General features: G+C 27.9%; 1 protein-coding gene across 1 annotated transcript in view; it reads right to left on the bottom strand.

Moving 5' to 3' along the window:
* Positions 1-397: 397 nt before the first annotated feature.
* LOC129958390 (sorting nexin-19-like) overlaps positions 398-21,134 on the bottom strand; it is a 30,670-nt gene continuing 9,933 nt past the window's right edge. The window contains exons 3-10 of the mRNA XM_056070856.1: positions 20,143-20,290; positions 15,107-15,330; positions 9,882-10,034; positions 9,134-9,296; positions 8,069-8,207; positions 3,095-3,255; positions 2,823-2,934; positions 398-1,393 (exon numbers count right to left, since the gene is read on the bottom strand). Of these exons, the coding sequence (XP_055926831.1) occupies positions 1,333-1,393; positions 2,823-2,934; positions 3,095-3,255; positions 8,069-8,207; positions 9,134-9,296; positions 9,882-10,034; positions 15,107-15,330; positions 20,143-20,290 (1,161 nt within the window). The 3' untranslated portion in view covers positions 398-1,332. The remainder of the gene's footprint in view (positions 1,394-2,822; positions 2,935-3,094; positions 3,256-8,068; positions 8,208-9,133; positions 9,297-9,881; positions 10,035-15,106; positions 15,331-20,142; positions 20,291-21,134) is intronic.

Consider the following 21,134-nt stretch of genomic DNA (forward strand, 5'->3'; position numbering starts at 1 on the left):
ACAAATACCAAAAGCAGTTGCAGAATATTTATCTTAACTTCTTTCATTTACTGATCTATCAATGTACTTAAGAATAATCTAAAATCTTTCTTATCGTCAAAAGAAAGGTTGCTATGACACATACATTTTTATTTTACACAGTTTATTAGCACACGATCTGACGCGACACTTTCTAACAGTGCAGTTAATAAATGATAGATTAGAAAAACGTTGCAACAATTTAAATTTTAATTATATATATAAGATTTGTCAAAGTCTACTGTATTCTTGAATAAAGGATATGAATGTATATCATAAAAATAATTATAAATTCAATATATCTTATTTAACTAACCTTCTTAATAAAATCCAACATATAAAGTTTTGAAATTTGTTTTATTGCCGATAAATTATCAGTCAATAAACTTAGATATAAATGCATTTTTAAAAAATCACAGGAAATAGTAACCAAAATGGAAATATTAAATAAAGGCTAATGAGAACAATTTCTCTCAAATTTGTATGTAAAACAACCAAGATGTATGTAAAACAACCAAGATGGTTCATCATACTGCATTTGTTACGATTATGCAATGAAATAAATTTAAACAAAGCTAATGAAAATAAGAGGAGGAAAGTGTATAGAAATAATCAATATATGTGTTATATCTATGAAATAAATTTAAACAAAGCTAATGAAAATAAGAGGGGGAAAGTGTATAGAAATAATCAATATATGTGTTATATCTATGCAATGATTTTGTAATGGCGCTGCACATATAACCGTAACAAATTTATTAGAATACAGAAAATATCTCTAAATAAATCCATAGATATGCTAACATTCATAATTAGACAAATTACAACTTCGCCATTAATGGTAAACTAACAAATCAGAATTTTTTTAAAGTTTATGAAAAGTATCCTCATTAAAGAATTTTAACTAGATACAATATACATTTTCAAAAAATCAAGATCCTTGAAATCAATTTTCTTATGTACCGATTTAAGCATTCGTTAAGTCTTATTCTACACACACACTAAATAATTGCAATGAATTTCTGCAAACAATTTTTGCAAAATATTTTATTATTACCAACTTTAAAAATAAACTGGCATGAACTATTTATTTTTAAATTAACAATTAAAATAAACAGGAATGTATAAAATACATTTAAAATCTTACAATATTAAAAGAAATTATATTTAACAGCCAATGGAATGTACAAAGCAATTTTAGAAAAATATCTCACAGGCAAACTTATGGAATCAATACATTCATTCCACAGTTCATAAATATATCATAGAAGCTTGTATATAATATAATACACGACAATTTTACAGGCACAACATCTATATTTCATCTGAGCACAAAGTTTCAATAACCACATCAAACATATGGAACAATAAACACCTGAAAGAAATTGATAAATATTTTTAGAATACAGAGTTTAACTGGAAATGCAAATTATAAATTAAATTAAGGGTACTTTATAATATAAATGAGAATATTCTACTATTTTTCTGCATTCAAAAACTATCCATCATTCTCATATAATGAAATGCTTCACACAATCAAGAATACTTCCCAGAATATGGATAAACTTCTTCAATGGTATGGATAAATTTTAGTTTTACAAATTTCAATTAAACCAGTGCACAATTAAAAAAATCATTAATACAAATTGAATCGTTAAGCCATATAAAAGGAATAATATATGAAATCGCTACTGTTTGAACTAGAAATAAAGAATAATTTTTTAACATATCAAAAATTAATTTTAAATCAAAAGAAATCTTGCGATATTGAGAAATCCAATTATGCCTGTTCGTCTTATTTATACAATTTGGTTTTAAATAAGGAAGGTCCAAGAAACAATTTACTATTCCCTGGCAGATGGCTGATCTTAGATCTCGGACAAATGCGTATTTGTTGAGAGGAAGTATGATACTAAACGGGGAGCATGTCGCTAAGAAATAACGGGGTAAAAATAAAAAGAATGTGTTGAAATTCTTTAAAAATTGGGGCATCTAATATTCCAATTGCATAGTTCTCAACCACTTTCTCCTGAGAGCCATGGTATATCAAGTTAGGTTATTTGAAAAAAAAACAATAATTAAAAAATGGTAAAAAATATTCTTATAATTATTACACATATAAAATATAAGCTTTTATGTATTATTAATACAAAAGAAAAATACATGTAGAGTCAAAGGCACGTTCTAAATGAAGCCATATCCCTATGATTAGACTTTATAAATTCCACAGAATAGAATAATCTTAAAATTATATAACATTAAGACAAGAAGTAATATATAACACGAACTTATTTTTACTTAATATATGTTTATCGATGTTTAAAAAATTCACTGCCAACTACGAAATAATTCACAATTGGCATTCAGAACAAGTGCACTAACTACGAGATAACTCATAGAATTTTTATATGATCAAATTAAATTTTCTTCTGAAACCAGAAACTTGTAATATGTTTTGAGAATCGGCATTTTAAAAAAAAGAAGGAATTTAAATCTTAGGCAATTGTTACAATAATGATTTTCTTATAGTTATGGCTTATTATATACTAAATTTTGTATTTAAGTTAACAACGCTATCACAAACAAAGCAGAGTCAACATAATATCACAAAATATAGCTTGACTCAAAACGTATTAATCTTAGTTCAGATACAAAATATCAAACGTTTATACTTATATTACTCTTTAAAGATTTTGCAAGTGTTTTTTAATTTGCTTTTAAATGAAAATTTTGTAAAATCGCAACATTTGAAAGAAATAAAAAATTTAAAAAACTACAAGCAAACAAACAAAAACACTGCTCACCTATTTGCTTCTTCACACTGAATTGAAGATAAAAATAAATTAATTTTCTCTAGGAAAGTATCTTTTAGGCTAAACATTTTCGATAACATGACACCCTTTTCATCCAAAAGAGCTATAATATTAAAAAATAAAACTTCCAATATCAAATGTTGAAGGTATTAAAATTCGGAAAAAACAAAAACAATTAGTCAATTATATATAACAATTTTAATAAATTTATGAGATATTTTGATAATTTAATTCCATAAAAAAAGTTTAACAGATATGGTTACCTTTAAAACATTCCATGATCTTATTTAAAGCCAATTCACTTTTGAGGTTAACACTTTGTCCTTTTAAACCTTCATCCTCAGGCCACAAAAATTTATGTAGCATATGTAGTACAATAGTAAGATGGTCGTCGGATATGTTATCAAGTTTATCAACAAAAAACCTACAAAAATTAAGATTTTCATAATTTCAAAAATGATAATTCATTAACTTAAGTTTTTCCAAAACTTAACATTTCGGGCATAATAAATATCAAAAATAAAATAAGTCACAATTTTTGTAACTGAAAAATAATCAGTCTCAAGAAAAGTCTTTAAATAACAATCTGTAATGAAGCTTATTTAATTTATTCCCTGAAAAATTCTAAAAAATACAACCCAAATATCTAAAAAAGTGAGTAATTGTAAGAGAAATCAAAGCAATTCATGAATTTGAAATAAATTTTAGTTTGAATAGCTTTTTGGTAATTGCTTTTTCCCTTTATAATGTTTGTGAGTGCAGCTTCTTTAGAAGTATAATCTATGGGGTAGCTATCATTTCTGCTTTTTGATTTCCCTAGTATTTCCCAGATTCATAAAAACTCCTCTGATTATTATTATTATTATTATTATTATTATTTTATATACCTAAAACTTCAGAATGATTTTACATTATTTTCTTTCCCTTATTTATTGCACAATACGATATAAATAGTATTTAAGAAATAGTTCATTCTAAATCGATATATAATTATCAAGAATAAAACAAAATTTAATTCTCAAAAGACTAAACAAAAATATGTAATTCTTACTTACAAGGTGTCAAAAAACCTTCAGTTTTGTAAACATTTTCGCAAATATACTAATTAATATATACAGCATTAAAAGATGCATGGCCAAAACAGTTTGTCGCAGATTTACTCACGAAAGATATAGAGCAAAATCGCATAAACACACGCAGTGTTTGAAAGAAATATTTTGTTTCCTTCTCGTGAGATTTTTATTCATATTGTTTTATCAACATCCAAATCAAAACTGAAAAATAATTCCTTTAACGGAAAAAAAATCTATTACAAACATGAAATGAAAACGACCGGAAAAAAATATTAGCAATAATATCGTCCTTATTAACTAAAAAATTACTTGCAGAATGCTTCACCAATTTGTATCAGACAGAGATAAATGAAAAATTAGTCCTTATCACCAAATTTCTTCTATATTACATACATAAAAATAAGTTTTAGAAGTATAATTTTTTCCAAAACAAAAAAGAGAGAGAGATGGCATGAAGGAATTTTATAAATATGTGTGACAATCATACATCAAATGCATCAAAATATTAAAAAACTTTTTTTTTCAGAAAATTATAGGAGAAAGTCTACTTATATTATATATAGCACCAAATTAAATTAGTGTGTTTAGTATTATTTTAATAATTGAGAAGCATTTTGTTTAGCATATGGAATTTTGAAGATACATAAAATAAAAAATGTTAAAAAGAAAATAGTAGCAATAATGTCTGTCCGACAGTTTGAAGATTCCATAATTCAGGTAAAAGATCTGTATTCATAATGTTCAGTAATACCGAGAGAAAATAGGCATAACCCAAAATAAACAAACAAACAAAAAGGTTAAAGAAAATATTAGCAGTAGTATCAATATTTTATAATTCAACAAAGATATCCAAGTAGGGGAAATTCTGGTATAATATTTATTTACAATAAATGAAATCAAGACGAAAATAACTGGACCAATAAGATACATCTAATTTAAACTATCTTCAGATATTAATAACACAAAAATTCGTACTTTCGTTTTCGTAACACATGGTATGACCAAATTAACGTGCCGAATAAATAATTAATGAATAAAAAATAGGTATTACAGCTGAAAATCATAAAAATAATGGACACTGGACCTGTTATATGTGGCCTTTTCCATAGAAGGCTACAAACTATTTTCGCTTACTTTCTGCAGTTATCACTCATAAAATTATAAAATGTATATATCTATACTTATATAAAGCTCAAAGTGTGTGTGTGTTGGCGCTCTACATGCCAGACCGTTTGACCTACAGCTACCAAATTTGGTACATGTATGCCTTGGAGGTCGGGAATGTGCGCCTGGGGTCCCTTTTTTGAAAATTTTTAATTAGAATTTTAGTTAAAAACTAACTTTCCCGCCAAAAAAATCTTCATTTCCTCACCGTCAAAAGAGTAAGACTTCAGTTTTTTTCCCATGCTAATACGGTAGGCTTAATATTTTTCGACCGATTATTTCAAACGATTCTGTTTATTTTCTTAATGTTTGAAGCATTTAAAATTGAAAATTGTTAATTAATAGATCTTTCAAATTCATTCTGAAGAACTTTTGAATTAAAATAAAACAGAATAAAGGAAATTAAAATTTCTAACCTGCATAGCGTTACCCCAACTGGCGTAGAAAAATTCACGCATGCGCATGTGTTATTTTCAACGCCAGTTACCGTAACTGGCGTTGAAAATTCACACATGCGCATTGTATTCTGATTGTCTACATTTCAACGGAAGCGGACTCGATTTAAATTATTTTTAGGTTCGATGTATGCTTTTGTAATTAAACTGTATTTATGTTATTTATTTTTTGCATATGCTTATAGTTTTAAGTCCATCGTTTTTTTAAGTAGTTTTTAAAACCTGTTTTTGACCGATTATTTCAAACAATTCTGTTTATTTTCTTAGTGTTTGTTGCATTTAAAATTAAACATTGTTAATTAATCGATATGCTCATGGTGAATCTGAGAAATTTTGTTGAACAATTCTTGAGATATTACATAAATTAAGAAAGATATTCTTTTGTGCCCATAAAGTTTAAATGTTCAGACTCTGTTTTCAGTAATCATAATATAAAAAAAAAATGCTTTGTTTCAGTAAAAAATAGTATTGTATTAATTGTAGATTAATCATTTCCACTTTAATTTAAAACATAAATTCTACGGAGTTAACAGAAAATAAGAGAGATGCATATTACGTTATGACTGAAAGCCTTTATAATATTATGAGTGAATTATATGTTTATCAAAATTCGAAGATTTAAAATATTTTGATGAAGAAGCTATTAAAGTAGGAGTTACATAAAATATTTAATTATTAAAATTTTAACGAGCATTAAAATTGGCGAACCGGCTGGTCGCCAAAGGCGGCTAGTTATGAAATAAAGGTGGAAGAGAAAGTTCTACTTAGGAGTTAATGTTAAAAAAAAATTCGCAAGAATTTTAACATTGGTAAAAGCAAACAATTGAATCTTTTGATGTATGAATTTAATTTCGATCATAACATTAAAAAATCGTTACAGAATTAGTACCAAATTAAATTAAAAAATATTAAAAATAAAGAAATAAATTGTACAGAAATGAAATTAGTATAATAAAAATGGTATTTTTTTTTTTTAATTTTAAGAAAATGCAAAATACATTTTTGTGCTATAATAGTTTTGGAAGGGATGAATTTCAATTTCCCTAAGTAAGTCATGGTAATTATGCATCAGCGAACGCCTAAGTCTACTTTCAAGCTGGATTAATATTTGTTTGACTTTTATTTCTATCATTTATTATCCTTTACGTATTCTTCCCTCCGACTGACTGACGTTTTTGGTGAAGCAGTGAGACCTCTCCCTAAAATTTCTAATAATATTTTGCAGCGCCATTAATTAGCTAAACGAAGTGTTGAATTTTCAGCTGCAAAAACGTTTAATAAGGCAGTATAAAACAGTCGTATGACGGTTTGTTTAGATTTGGCTATTGTGAACGAAAATAAGTAATAAATAACAGCGATTTCTGTGTTAATGTTCTATACTTTTAATAACTCAGAAGCGTTAAGTGAATATTTGAAGAATAAAGAAATACAAGAGTTTAAATGATAGGCAGGTGCATAATGTGTTGTGCACTTCTGCATGTGGCTACATATTTATTGATATATATAGTTATATTTGTCCATATGACTTCGATGTCACTTGAATAGACTCAATTAATTCTTGAGCAAAATTTCCCGATAAATTCCTCTCGATATAGACGGTTAAAGAAAATTAATTTAAAAATTAATGTAGAGAAAATAATTTAATTATTTTAATTATTAATGATAATTTTCCTTTAATAAATATATAAAATTCTACAAAAAGATAAGAAGTAGATAAAAAAATTTCGACTGCATAAATCATCATAATGGCAGAATCGCAAATTCTGCATCTTTAAACGATTAACATTCTATATGAAACACCAATAAAACACTTGCCACATTATATTTGATAAACTGTGTAAAATATAAGCTGTATACTTTGCATAGGAATTACATCTTCAGTTGATAATACTATTTTGAATATTTCTGAAGTTTATTACATTGTGCTGTATTACATTATGAATAAGTTTCTTGTTTATGTACGATTATAAAAAATTACTTTTATTTCATTGATAATGGTAGAGCATTTGTAACATGCTATATCTAAATCTTTCTATTATTTGCGACTAATTTCTTATTTTTTTTTATAATCTATCTCTTATAGGTCTCTTTATTATTATATCCCTAGTAAATATTCCAGCCCTAGAAAAAATTTAATAAACAATCAGAAAATGAGAAATAATAAGCAGAGAAAGATTTGTCTCCTCACTTTAAAATTATTCTCTTTTTTCTTTTCTTGCTTAAAACAAAATTAAATATCGCATTTTTCAATCTCCTAGTGTTTAAATTTAGATTTTTAATGTATTCATATCTTTGCATATAACATCAATGGAAATAATAAGGAATACAGAAATTTAAAGGGGGGAAAAAAAAAAAACCATTTTTTTTTTTTTGTGAAAATTTTTCTAAAAATGCAGAAGTTATCTGCTATATTTAGAATTCAGTTACAATAAATTTAATAACTTTCAATTCATTCAAAACAATGAAAGCACAAATTCTTTCCTAAGGTTTGATCAAACAAGTATGCAGCTATTCTGAATAATAAGTGTTAACACTTCTAGCTTACCTGTTAATGCAAGGAGCACAGAGTATTTTAAAAACAGAAAACATGTAACCTAAGTTTGTCTCATCTAATTGAAGAGCAATTGCAAGAAGTTCAATTACAGTATTTCCAAATGGATTTTCTTCTTCGAGAAAATTATTTGCTAAAAAATAATGAATAAATAAATATAAAAGGGAAATGAAAGAAAATTTTCATTATTTAAATTTTACATGCAATATTTTATTAAGCTACTTATCTTTTTTTTAATCGCTATATTTTATACATCAACAGTAACTATTCATACACCTTAGCAATTCTTCACACAGTAGGAACATTTCTTACAAGCTTCTTACAATACATTCCCCAAAGAAAAATAACAATGTGCAGGGTTTTAAACTGAGTTCGCGAACTCGAAGGTTCGGAAGTAAGTAGAATTACAAACTGCAAATAACCGGGATTGTGCCAAAATCCCTTTTATCAGTATGGAAATAAAATTTTAAAGAGATTTTGAAACTGTTTGATTAAAAAAAAAAAGAAAGAAAAAGAATATGCTATAACACTAGTAAAGTTTAAAATAAAGGGGCAAAAATCGATACAATAACCAGCAAAAGTTTTCATGTCATGATTACCACAATCTGATGAAGTCATAACTGGCTTGTTCTCAAAAATATCAGTAATTTTTTATACTGAAGTTTTTTTCCTCCTGTGAATCAGTAAAGCTCTAATATCTCCAAAATTATGACCAATTTATAAAAAATGAAATTCATATTTTCTAATCAAACTAAAACAAGAATTATGCCGCGTCAAAATCAATTAAAAATTCAATTGAATCAAATAAAAGATTACAGTTATGGAAAACTTCCAAACAAATTTTCGCATCGATGTTATGCACAGTTACTGTAGATTCATTAGACATCATGCTATTTAAATCATGCATTGCATATTTTAATTGCATATTTTTTTTTTTTTTTTTTTTTTTTTTACATTGCAGAGAACTGCATGTTAAACTGCATCTCTTAAAAAGTTAAAAAAAAACTTCTATCTTTATTTTCATACACAAATATGTAAAAGAGAAACTTTTTCACATACCATTTAAAATAGAACAATGGCAACTCTCCGTTATCTTGAAATTAGTATTCCTCAATAATGAACTTTTTTTGGAACTACTTTCAGAGAAACTTAAATCACCCGAAAAACGTCTAAAAGAAGAATTTTCCATGAAGTTTCTCACGTGCTCTTTTATTTCAGGTTCCTAATTGATAAAAATTTTAAAGGATATTTTAAATAAAGAGTTTCAATCATTTAAGACAAAAAATGTATTATTAAAAGGATAAAAACTACAGATATTTTTATATTATAATGTTAGAACAATAAATTAATGAATATAAAAGCATAAAATTAAACACAAATGAAATAAGTATTCAGAATGTATGAAATAAAAAAAGTAATAACTTATTATGAAATTACTAACAAACGTACCGAAGATAATACTTTTTTTCACAAACGTACCGAATTAGATAAAAAATAAAAATTTTAAAAAAAAACTAATTATTAAAGCTTTAAAATATAACCAGAAAGAATTAAAACATAAGTAAATAAAATGTAATAATACATCCTCTTTGGATATTGATTCTATCAATATGGATTGTTTGCTTAATATTTATTATGATGCTACAATATAAACTTTACTTACTCACTATGATTAGAAATCTGGCAATCAATCAACCCAAATCCAAAAATTTAATTCACACCACTAATTTAAAAAAGTCACAAGAATATATTTGGTTATTATATTTGTTGGTTAATAATTAGTCAAATTAATAATAAAAATATATACACGACTAGAATAATCCAATAAATGTTCTTGAAATCTTTGATCTGGAACAGGATCTTCAAATGACAATCTATGAGTATTTTCTTCGTCTAGAGGAGAATTTGGCAATGCAGTTCTAAATATATCGAATGCTCCTTTAACACCCCGTACAAGCATCTAAAAATAAAAATATAATACAGAAGTTGCTGATAAAAAAAAACCTAGTCATATTTTTTTTTAAAAAAAAACTATACAAAACTTCAGATACAATTGAAAATATAAGAGTAATGCTACAAGGTAATGAATGAAAATCTAAGAGTAGTTGCTAAAAGGTTTGTGGATGAGGACAAAACTTTTAATGAGATCGTCACTAAAAAATATACATTGGAAATAGTACTAACCATGCAAAACTGGCACCTTAATCATCATCTAATTTACAACTAATGAATGACGATCAAAACTTGATTATTTCTTATTTTACAACAGCACTGGCAACAATTTACAGTTGAATATAGCATCTTTCTGATCGTTTGTAACACAAAAATTATGATTAAAACTTGGCGTCTTGGGGAAAACAAAAAATTAGTTGGGGGAATGCCTCATGTGTTCCAATGTAAACTAAATAGTAGTCAGATTTAAACTTCTTTCTAAACATTTCACTCAATGTTTTTTTAAATAAAAATATTTCGATTATACATTAAGAAATGTCTCACAGAATTATCCAATTTTACAACTATACAATATAAAATATTCAAAATGTTTCAACAGTTACAACTGCCATCAGCACCATATCGAAACAATAGAGCCTATGCTCAAATATGAGGTTAAAATCTCTTAGCTTTCCAGGGCCATCATGCTAATGGAAATAGCATTTTAGTAAAGTTGGATTAAATTTGTAATTCTGATAAACTTCTGCATCCTGCGAAGGTATCGCACATATGTACTTATATATTTCAATTTGTAGTCATTCACTTTTATCTCTTTATATAAGAGTTTTCTACCGATGTCTGTTTTTCTATTTTGTCATCTAACTAACTTTTGTTTTGGCACCTAGCATTTTTTTTATATATGCGAATAATGAATGGCAGTATGAATAATTAGTTCACGTTATGTAAACTTGCATTTTATCCTAAACAGAACTTGAAAGTGTTTATTAATGTGCATTTGAAGAGCACTGAGTGCTTTTTCTTTTTCTTTCTTTTATTCAACATTTTTTAAAATATTTTGTATTTGGAAATGAATTTTTCTCTTCTAGTAGATCACTATTTGTTTCAATCTGATTTTAATTATTAGTTTAATTAGTATTTGTTTATGGGATCGCAAACTTCGCATTTTATTTATATATTTTTTTAATGCTAGATTGCAATAAAGATTAATGAGCTAATGTTTGGTGATTTAATAATTCACATCAGTTGGAAGTTATTAATAATATTTTTTTCAGCATTATTTTTATTTTGTATCAGGCATTGCATTTCTGCGGATTTCAACATTTACGGAATCGAATTTTATCATTCAAGAAATCGACTTTTTTTATGTAAAAATTTTACAATATTTTTAATATCTCAAGCGCTTTGTTTATATTTATTCATTTTATTGTTCATTAAATAATATTTAGTTTATATCTCGGTGCTTATGTTTGGCAAAATTCATTATTTTATAAATTCAGTTTTGTTGTTGTTGTTGTTCCAAACCTGTGGCGTGTCTGATTTCTTTCTGTTAGAGGATTATTATTCCTCTCAAACCAGTTTTAGAAATTTTTTTGATTTCAAAGTTTGTGAACACTCAAATCAAAAAGTACAGTGGAATTTCCTCATACATAAGGAAATAAAAGGAATTTTCTGACAGAAGGAATCCCACTGTAAGGAAATAAAATGTTCATATTATATATATTTACAAAAATAATAAATTTTTGCACAATAAATATACAATAATTTATTTTTCCCTGCACTCTACCAATGTTCATGAGATTTTCTACTACGGCTTTCATTAATTAAACTGTATCAATCATATCTGAGATACAGAAGAGAATAAAATCCTATCTAATACTATATATTTCTTTAGCGTATTATGATTATTATAAAACTATTTTATAATAATTGCTGTACTATTTAATGTTTCATTAACTTTAATCAATCTGTTGATAATTACAATACAAAATCAGAGGGAATGATATCTCTGAAATTTTCTCACATACTCTCCTTATAAAGGTCCTCTCTCCGCTTCTGCATAAAATTATGGAGGCCGTGAACACCAAGAGCGCTCAGATACTCATTTTCAGAATCTTGTACATGAGAGTTGTGTGTTTCCCAGTATAGTATAGAAAACCGGTACTTAGGTATCATTAACAGCTTGATACTAGAGTACAATAGTTACGAAAAACTCATTCACATGAAATCTTTGGCGATTAATCGCAAGGCTCCCATTAATACAAAATTACCAGAAAACCGATTAAGATTTTAAAACCTATTTTTCCGACCAATCGAAACAAAAATTCGACACACACTACAGTTCTAGTCAAAAGATCACATGCTCAATTTCATTTCATTTCTTTTCTAAATTATAGGGTTTACATACATGTGAAAGTACAGGCTGTCAACCTCTTGATGGATTTGATTTAAAAATATAGATCTAACCCTTAAATGCTAAATTAGCATATTTTATGTATCTAGCTCTTTTCGTTTTTAGTTATCGCGTTAATCTGCACGCTAACAAACTTCCTCTGATTGGATTTCGTCTTAAAATTTGATAAAAATCTACAAATTTAGTATGAAGATTATATACGAAAATTTTATCTGTTTTGTTCAGACAGTTTCAGAATCAAGGTGGTCAGACACTTGAAGATTCATAAAAATCTCAAATTCGAATATTCGGACAATTACCTTTCAGTTTCTCAGTGTATACGAGAAAGTAAAAAATTCAGCATTCGTTCAAGAGTCCCAAAATTTAATTTCTTAATGTAATGATTATGCCAATCATGTTTTACAAATAGATAATGTTATATTTCTTTCTAAAAAATTAAAAATTAAAAAATTATGGAATACTTGAGATGCTCAAGATTATTACTGTTAAAGGCATGATTTTTAAATTAGCTGTTAAGTTATAAATTACTCAATAAGCTAAAAAAAAAAAAGGGTAAGATACGATATACAGATTAAGTAATAGACAAAATACAACACTCAAATTTCACAGATTTGTCTAAATATTTTTAAAAGTGACCCTTTTATAATCACTTATAGTTTACCATTTTTTAAACACATTGCATTAAAATTTCTTCAACACTGTGATTCATTAATATTTGATATAACATTTGAATGATATATAGGGTGCTTCTACACATTTGATACATTATTTTATAAACTATGGATTTTAAAAATGCACTTCTAATTTTAAAAAAGTATGTAAACCACATTAGATATTATTAAATAATTTATTTAATAAATAATAATTTTGGCAATTGAAGCAGTTTTCTGTTTTTCATTTTCATTAGTAAAACAGAAGAATTGTTTCTTTGTGCATAACAAATACACAAATTTTTATTTATTCTTGTCGTTGATTGAGAAACATGTTTTTTCTCAATACAGAGAACAAAACAATCTTTGAATTCCCTCCTTCTCCAAAACTGCTAACAGCACCTGGCATTTGCCATTTCCAATACAACTAACTTTACTAATAAAAATTAAAATTATGGATCAGTAATCTTAATAATTGTTATATTTGTTATAATTATAACAAATATAACATTTATTCATTTTCTTTATGATAAAATGAATAATCATAAGATTTTTTATTTTTTTAATATTTATCAATAGTTTGTATAAATTCGGATATGTGCAAAAAATGAAGAATTTTGCTTCAAAAAGGATGTAGCTCCAACCTAGGGGAATTTGGAGTTACATGTATTATCATGTGGTGAAATAAAAACTTGTTCGTTTGATGGCAGAAAAATGTATTTCCGATCGTTAGTGCCCGCGTTACTCAAGCGGTGGAGCTGTTTGTCTCATTAGTTTGTTGCAATAGAGGGGTAGCTCCTGGTGCTACCGCCATTTCCCCCCATCGACCGTGCCTTCAAAAACACTGAAAAACGTATAAGGAAAGTAGAAAGAGTTTTTCTATCGTATTAGTATCATAGAGAAGAAAGTGAAAAGTCTATTGTTGCTAAAGTTACCCAAGGAATGATTTTCAACTTCGTTAATCTATTAAAAGGTTTCTTCCTGAAAACTCCTTACATCATTTCTAATGGTAACAAAAGTATTTTATACCGAAACAGTTTTTAATTATGAAAAAAGCCCAAATTAATACAGAAAACATTATGTAGAGAGAGTGTTAGATTACTCTGTAACAAAACAGTAAGAATATTCAACATCCAAAACATTACTCTATTAATGTTAAACAAGATTCAGCCATCTTACTCCCACTCCCTTCCACTTACGAGCCCAAAATATAAAGATGTAATGGAACTAGCTCGCAAATATGTCTCATAAAATGATATGTAGTTCTATGATGGCCTACAATCTGACTACACAGCATATGAGCTCGACGTTACAGAGGGGAGTGTGATGATTAAAGGGAATATATATATATATATATATATATATATATTTGTTTTTAAAGTCAAGTTGTATATATATTTTGTTACTTTACTTTAAATAATTAATAATATCATAGTAAACTGCATTTTTATTGCGAAATATTTTTCTCAGAGGTAGACAGACTATCTATTTGGTTACAAGAAAGAGGTAGCTCCAACATTCTAACATGTGCTACATCATCCGGAAAATATATTTTTGAGTGAAAATACTGCCATAATATGTAGTAGCAATTAATACGATTGATCAAAAGGAAAATCTTCACACAATTTAGAATTTAGAATTTTCAAACGTTTTCCTGCAAACTTGAATAATTGGAGCTACCTCCTTTTTACAGGAAACTCTTCAAATGTAGAATGCTGCAATACTACTATTATATTTCGTGTTTTTTAACCAAATATTACCCTTTTCCCCAATACAACTGCAGCTTAACCCTTTATTTAATCGAAATTTATCAGCCAAAATCTAATTTATCTTTTAATTAACAGAATTTCAAATTCCATAATAAAAATGTTGAATATATATGTAACATCTACATTAAGTTTAAATACTTTTCTTATCAGAAAGAGTGTTTCAAAAATCAAATTTTTCAGAGCTAATCACATAATAATACATCTTGAGGCACTATATAATTTTTTTAAAATTAAATTTTAAAAAACTAACTTTGTCAAGTCTTGGTACACTAGCATCAGTAGCTTTTCTTACAAATGTCATTCTATCTCCTCCTCCATATGCTAAGAATTCTTGAAGTTCTGAGCTTTGAGATATTGCAGGTGAACTACAAAGTTCTCTCAAATAATTTTCTAAAAATATTCTTCTTTCAGCTATGTTTCTCTTATCCAGATTTGAAAATGGCAATACCAACCATTTGCTTGGTCCTTTAATGCCTAGATAAAAATCAGAATAATGATATTTTCAGGCAAAGGTTATAGCAGATGCATATAATTAGCAGTATTATTTTTTTCTATTTAAAAATTAAAATGTAAATACAGAGTAAATATGCTGACAAAAATTTACAACAAGCATAAAAAAAATATTACACAATTCTGTAAGTGACAGTTATGTATGTTTTCTTTTGAAAGGAGATAGGCTTTGTAAAAAGATCTGCAACAAATCTTTAATTAAAAATCTAAAAGATAATTAAAAATGCACAACATAATAATAAAAAATTTAATTATGTCATACAAATATCATTGATAATCACTACTCACCTTCAAAAGCAAAAAAGTAATAAACAAGAAAAAGATCAAATTTACTAAACCATAGTACAACAATTATAAGAAAGCTTGAAAAACAATTTCATTTTATAAGCAATGAGGTGAAATATTTTGCTATATTGTCTTACAAACTAAACCCGTTTTTTTTTTTAATAAATAATCAAATAATTGTAATATGAAAAATAACTTGCATAAAGGGTGTTTCTATGAATATAATAATAAACGCAAGTTATTTAGTTTGGAATTGAACAATAAGGATAGGAAAAGCCCATTCAATCAATTGGAGGGTTTAAATGAAAAGTATTGAAAATGCATGGAAAAATTACAGGAATAAGAGATGCAAATAAAATTAATCTCATTTTGCAGTATAATTATAAATTTAAATTAAATGGATTGATTAAAAACAGAAAAAAGGTAATGTTATAGAGAGCACCTGTGCTTGGAATAATTATGAATTAAAACTGGATTTTACTGATTCTTGAATTCGAATTTCATTCAGATTTCCCCCATAATGCAGTTCTTTATGAATTATTTCAAAAGCAAAACTACCAATAACGTACAAATAATCGGATTTAAATTATATAATTTAACAATATTCAATATTGTTGAAAAAGATTAAATTGAATGAAAAGCAGAAATGTAGCAAGTCTGAGGGGAAAAAGAAAATCAAAAAGCCCAATTATCCAAATTTCATTTGCATTCTTAATTGAATCCTTTCTTAACCACTTAACTGTTTTATTTTCTTTACTATCTTATAAGATAACACCTTCTATCTTGGGAATATTTTCTTATTTTGATTCAAATAGAAATCCATTGAATACTTGACTTATCTATGTATTCGAAGTAATTTTAATATTGAATTATAATCGTTATGAATGGTTTATTTTTTGCTTACAACTCTCAAAATTCGATAAATCCATGCTCGTATGGCATACGGGCAAACCAGTCAAGCAGTTAATCAAAAGAAATCTCTTAATGTTTGGTAACCAAGTTTATTAAAAAATTTAGTACAAAAGATATTTACAAATCTTGCACAGACACTTTCATATTTATATACATAAATGTGTAGTTGGCCCTGCAGAGATTCAAAAATAGTGCCTCTTCATTAAAAATACTGTCAAAATACAAATAATTTAGCTGCACATAATTTAACCCTTTATTTATCGAATTGTTTTACCATCAATTTTTCAAGGTAGGATAAGCCCAGAAAAGAGGAAAAAGCTTTAAAATAATTAACTTAATTAATAATTAAATATTTTTCATTTCTGCCTTGTGTTGATAGCTGCAGCTTGCTGTCTGAGTTACATACAACTCTTTGTGTTCTGCTGAATATCATCAGAACAAATAGTCATATTGCGGAGATATCAATCTGATTTAAACGGTACTTTTAAGTGCCGTCGGCAAATAAAAGATTAATGTAGGCATTTGAAAATAATGTGTCTGCACGTTGCATAAAATCAGTCTATATATATATATATATATATATATATATATATATATATATATCAAATTCATTTTATTCCCATCAGTTTTATCATTTTTTTATAACATAACGACACCATAAATATCAAAATTCATTCTGACATAGAGGGATGAATTTTAAAGGCCATGAAATATCAGACATAGAGCACTCTTAAGTTATTTAATACGTGCTAACAAAAATAACCAAGACAGTCATTTTACTTTAAATACACCCTTAAATTTTACCAAATAATTTCATTTGCAGTATTCATTTTTATTAAAGATTATTATATCATTTACTTTATTTTCTTACAGGCATATACAAGGTGATCACAAAAAATTTTTTTTCCCGATATATGAACCTTTAATGGCCTATCCAATCAACTAATGGAAAGGAAATTTTATGTATTGTTATTGAAAGTATGCGTTGGAAATTAAAATAATTTAGCTTCCATGGTTACGGTTGCAGTGAAAAAATTTCGAAATTTTCAGATGGTAATATCCATTTTTTACATTTCACAAATCGATCAGCGCATTGAAAAATCACAAATGGCATTGGAATAATACGCATATGAAGAAAATTGGCGGCCTAAAACATTTTCAATGAAGATTACTGTAAAGTATCAATGACAACACAGAGAAAAGATGCATTGAGTCACTTTGCTTAATTCACAGCAACAATCCCTAAACACAATGTGCAAAGTCTAGTTTGCGCAAAACCTTTAACAAGCAGTGTGGGAAGAATGCTTCAACGATCAAGTGTACGGAAGTGCAAGACGACATTTCTCGGAAAACAAGGTAAATTGATAAAGCTGTTGCATCTGAACGGGGAAAATGCTGCGTAGTAAATGTAGATGAGTTTATCAGCGAAATCATACGCTAAATAGAAATCCATATTCTGTAAAAATTGTACAAAGTTTGGTATTTTTTTTTTAATCTGAAAACAAAAATAGATGCACATATGATAAATTGCGATCAAGAAGGCCATCTATTTTTGTTGAAGTCGCATCGAAAGTGCATAATACGAATATTGTAGTCCAATACATACAAGAATTGTTGCCCGCATTCTGAATGTATTGAAAACGACAGTCCTTAAGATCCTGTACTCTGTTATGGTAGGTACATTTCTTCCTAAATGGGTACGTAAACTGCACTCACTAGGCATATGTGGTACCAGCACTTTTACACGAAGCTAAAGTGGCTGTGTAGAGTAACATTCGCTCTCGATCTGTATTTCTTCAAAGATACACTTCCTTGCTTATGGAAACGCACTCTGTAATACGTGCTTGATATAAAACAATGTTGCGGAATAACGTAATTCCAGAATTGTAGCAGCAAAATTGCGCTAATAACATTGCATGGATGCAAGAAGGTGTTCCAGAAGTCGCCACAAAGTTTGACAAGTGCTGCAAAAGTCTTTTGATGATTGAGTCATCTTCCACAGCAGTTTCGCGGGCACTGCGATCCCCTGACCGCACTAAAATGATTCTCTATTTCTGGATTATCTGAAATTTAAGGTGTACACGTCAAATGCACGATAATTGTAAGAATTGAAAGATGCCATAAAACGTGAAAGCATACAGATTCCTCCTTCGATGTTACATTCGTCATTGTTGTCAATAACCTCCAGGATGCAATGAGTAATCGTCTGCTACAATCCACTTGTTTGCAAATGCTTTATGCCGCCAATTTTCGTCATACATTTTTCCGTTTTAACGCCATTTATGGCTTTCCAAATGCACTGATCAAATTGCGCAAGGGAAAAAAAGCGGGTGTTGCCATTCGAAAATTTCTGGGTTTTTTTTTTTTTTTTTTTTTTTTTTTTTTTTTTTTTCTGAAATCGTAACTCTCCCACACGAGGCACCTCAGACATGGGGGGGGGGGGGTGAGAAGCTTCCAGTATGGTGATTGATTCTTGCCAACTTGTTGGGTACAAAATTGGTGTGGGGTTGGCTAACCCTTACCAATGACCGCACGTGCCTTCTACGACTGGAGTTGCATCGTTGCCGGTCATGGCCCTTGGTATTCAACCTTAGTTCCCGCCAATGTTGCCGTGACAATCCGGTCATTCAGATTTTTCCGTCCGCCTCAGGGCAGTTCGGAGTAGTCGTTTGTGATTACTGTAACCGTAATCGCGAATGCTCTATGTTTTAAACCAGCACAATCTCCAGCACATACTTCAAATAACAATACCTGAAATTTCCTGTTGACTGGTTGAGCGTATAAGCCACAAGATGTTCATATACCGAGGATTTTTTTTAATAACCACACTGCACATTAGAAATTACAAAAAAAAAAAAAAAAAGTTTCAACGCATAAAGGGTATTGTTGAGCTTTTATTGAACCAAAATGGGGTCTTAATGACCAGAGTAAAGAAAAGATAATGCCATGCTGATATGAGTTATTCTATCAAAAACCTCACATTACGCACATGAAATATGAGTAAACTCAGCAGGGAAAGCGATTTTGATATAATTATGATAAACCGACACATCTTAGGGAATGCTATGAAAATTTTCAGCATATAATGAAGTATAATAATCAAATATAAGAAACTTCAGTATATGTTTGCATTTAAGATAGGCACAAATTCCTTAGGATTCTACAATGCCATCTGCGAAACTTTTAAATGAAAAATTATTTCCATTATCAAATAGTGATCATAATACTTTGAAATGCTGGCATGTTCAATAATAACCTTTCACAGAAATTATATGCCTTTCGCATTATTTCACATCACTTGTAGAAAACCTAGGTTTATTTTTGTCTCTAAGATCTATCCTTATTCAGTATCATTAACTAAAAACAAGATTTTTTTTCTTAGTTTAAGAAAAGAACGTTTAAAACTTATTTACTTATAAATGAATAGGAATGTTGGGGAAAAACAAATTATGATTCTTTTCAAAATTTACTTAAAATCTAACACTTTTGAAACTGTAATATAATCAGAAATAATAGCATTGTAAAATAACATTTTTCTATGATAAAGAAACTAGGAAATAAAAAGTATGAAATTTTTACCTTTTAAATGAACTTTTAGAGATGGATTATCTTCCAATTTAGACTGAAGAGCAACAAACTCTCGAAAACGCCGCTTAATACTAACAACTTGCTTCACAAAATGGGGAATATCTGAAGATTTTCCAGTATCGTGGAAGATTCCAGTATACTACAGAAACGAAACGAAGTTAAATTACTTGAGGCAATTATCTGTTCAGGTGCAAATATTTTGTCAAAAAACATAATTAGAAGGAGGAACAGTTCAGTCTTTTACATGCATCAAGAATGCTGGAAAGTTATAAAAAAGTATTCACATATATTAGATATTTCGAACTCTTTAGATTTAAACACATTTGAAATTGTTTTTAAAATTAGAAAAGATTTCAATTTGCATTTAGGATTACATGGTATTCAAATATTGAAATGTAAGCTTGATACTGAAATCCAAACTGTTACACAACTGGAATAATTAATGAGACTGAAATTTTATCATTAATACTTCTAATAAAATTATCCTTTTTCTAATATTTTAAGTGCTGAAAAAAGATTTCTAATATAAAAAGTTGACACAAATACTGCAATGAGTACATTAAAAATGCATGAAATTTTTAAGAAACAAAGATTAAAGCTGTATCACCTTACGTGTATATGTAAGTGTTTTTAAATGACTAGGAAATTGAAAAATAAATCACAAAACAATATTAAGGTAACATCTGTTTTCAGATCACAAAATAATCACCTTAAAAATATCTTCCGTCTGAATTCCACAATAATTAAACAGATGAAACAATCAAAAATAGTAAAGAAAGAGCACTAATCCAAACCGGAGTGGATTTCTGACGAGACAACTATCTAAGGCCGTTGGCTAATAAAGGGGGGGGGGGGGGGAAAGAGTCCCGATTTAAAAAACTGTTTAGTTTAATCACCAAATAAATTTGTAAAGATTACAAATTCTATTAATTATAAAACATATGGCGACATCACTGGTATTTTGTCAAGTATAATTTGCCAGA

This window comes from Argiope bruennichi, chromosome X1, assembly GCF_947563725.1.
Source record: "Argiope bruennichi chromosome X1, qqArgBrue1.1, whole genome shotgun sequence".
Classification (NCBI taxonomy): Eukaryota; Metazoa; Arthropoda; class Arachnida; order Araneae; family Araneidae; genus Argiope; species Argiope bruennichi.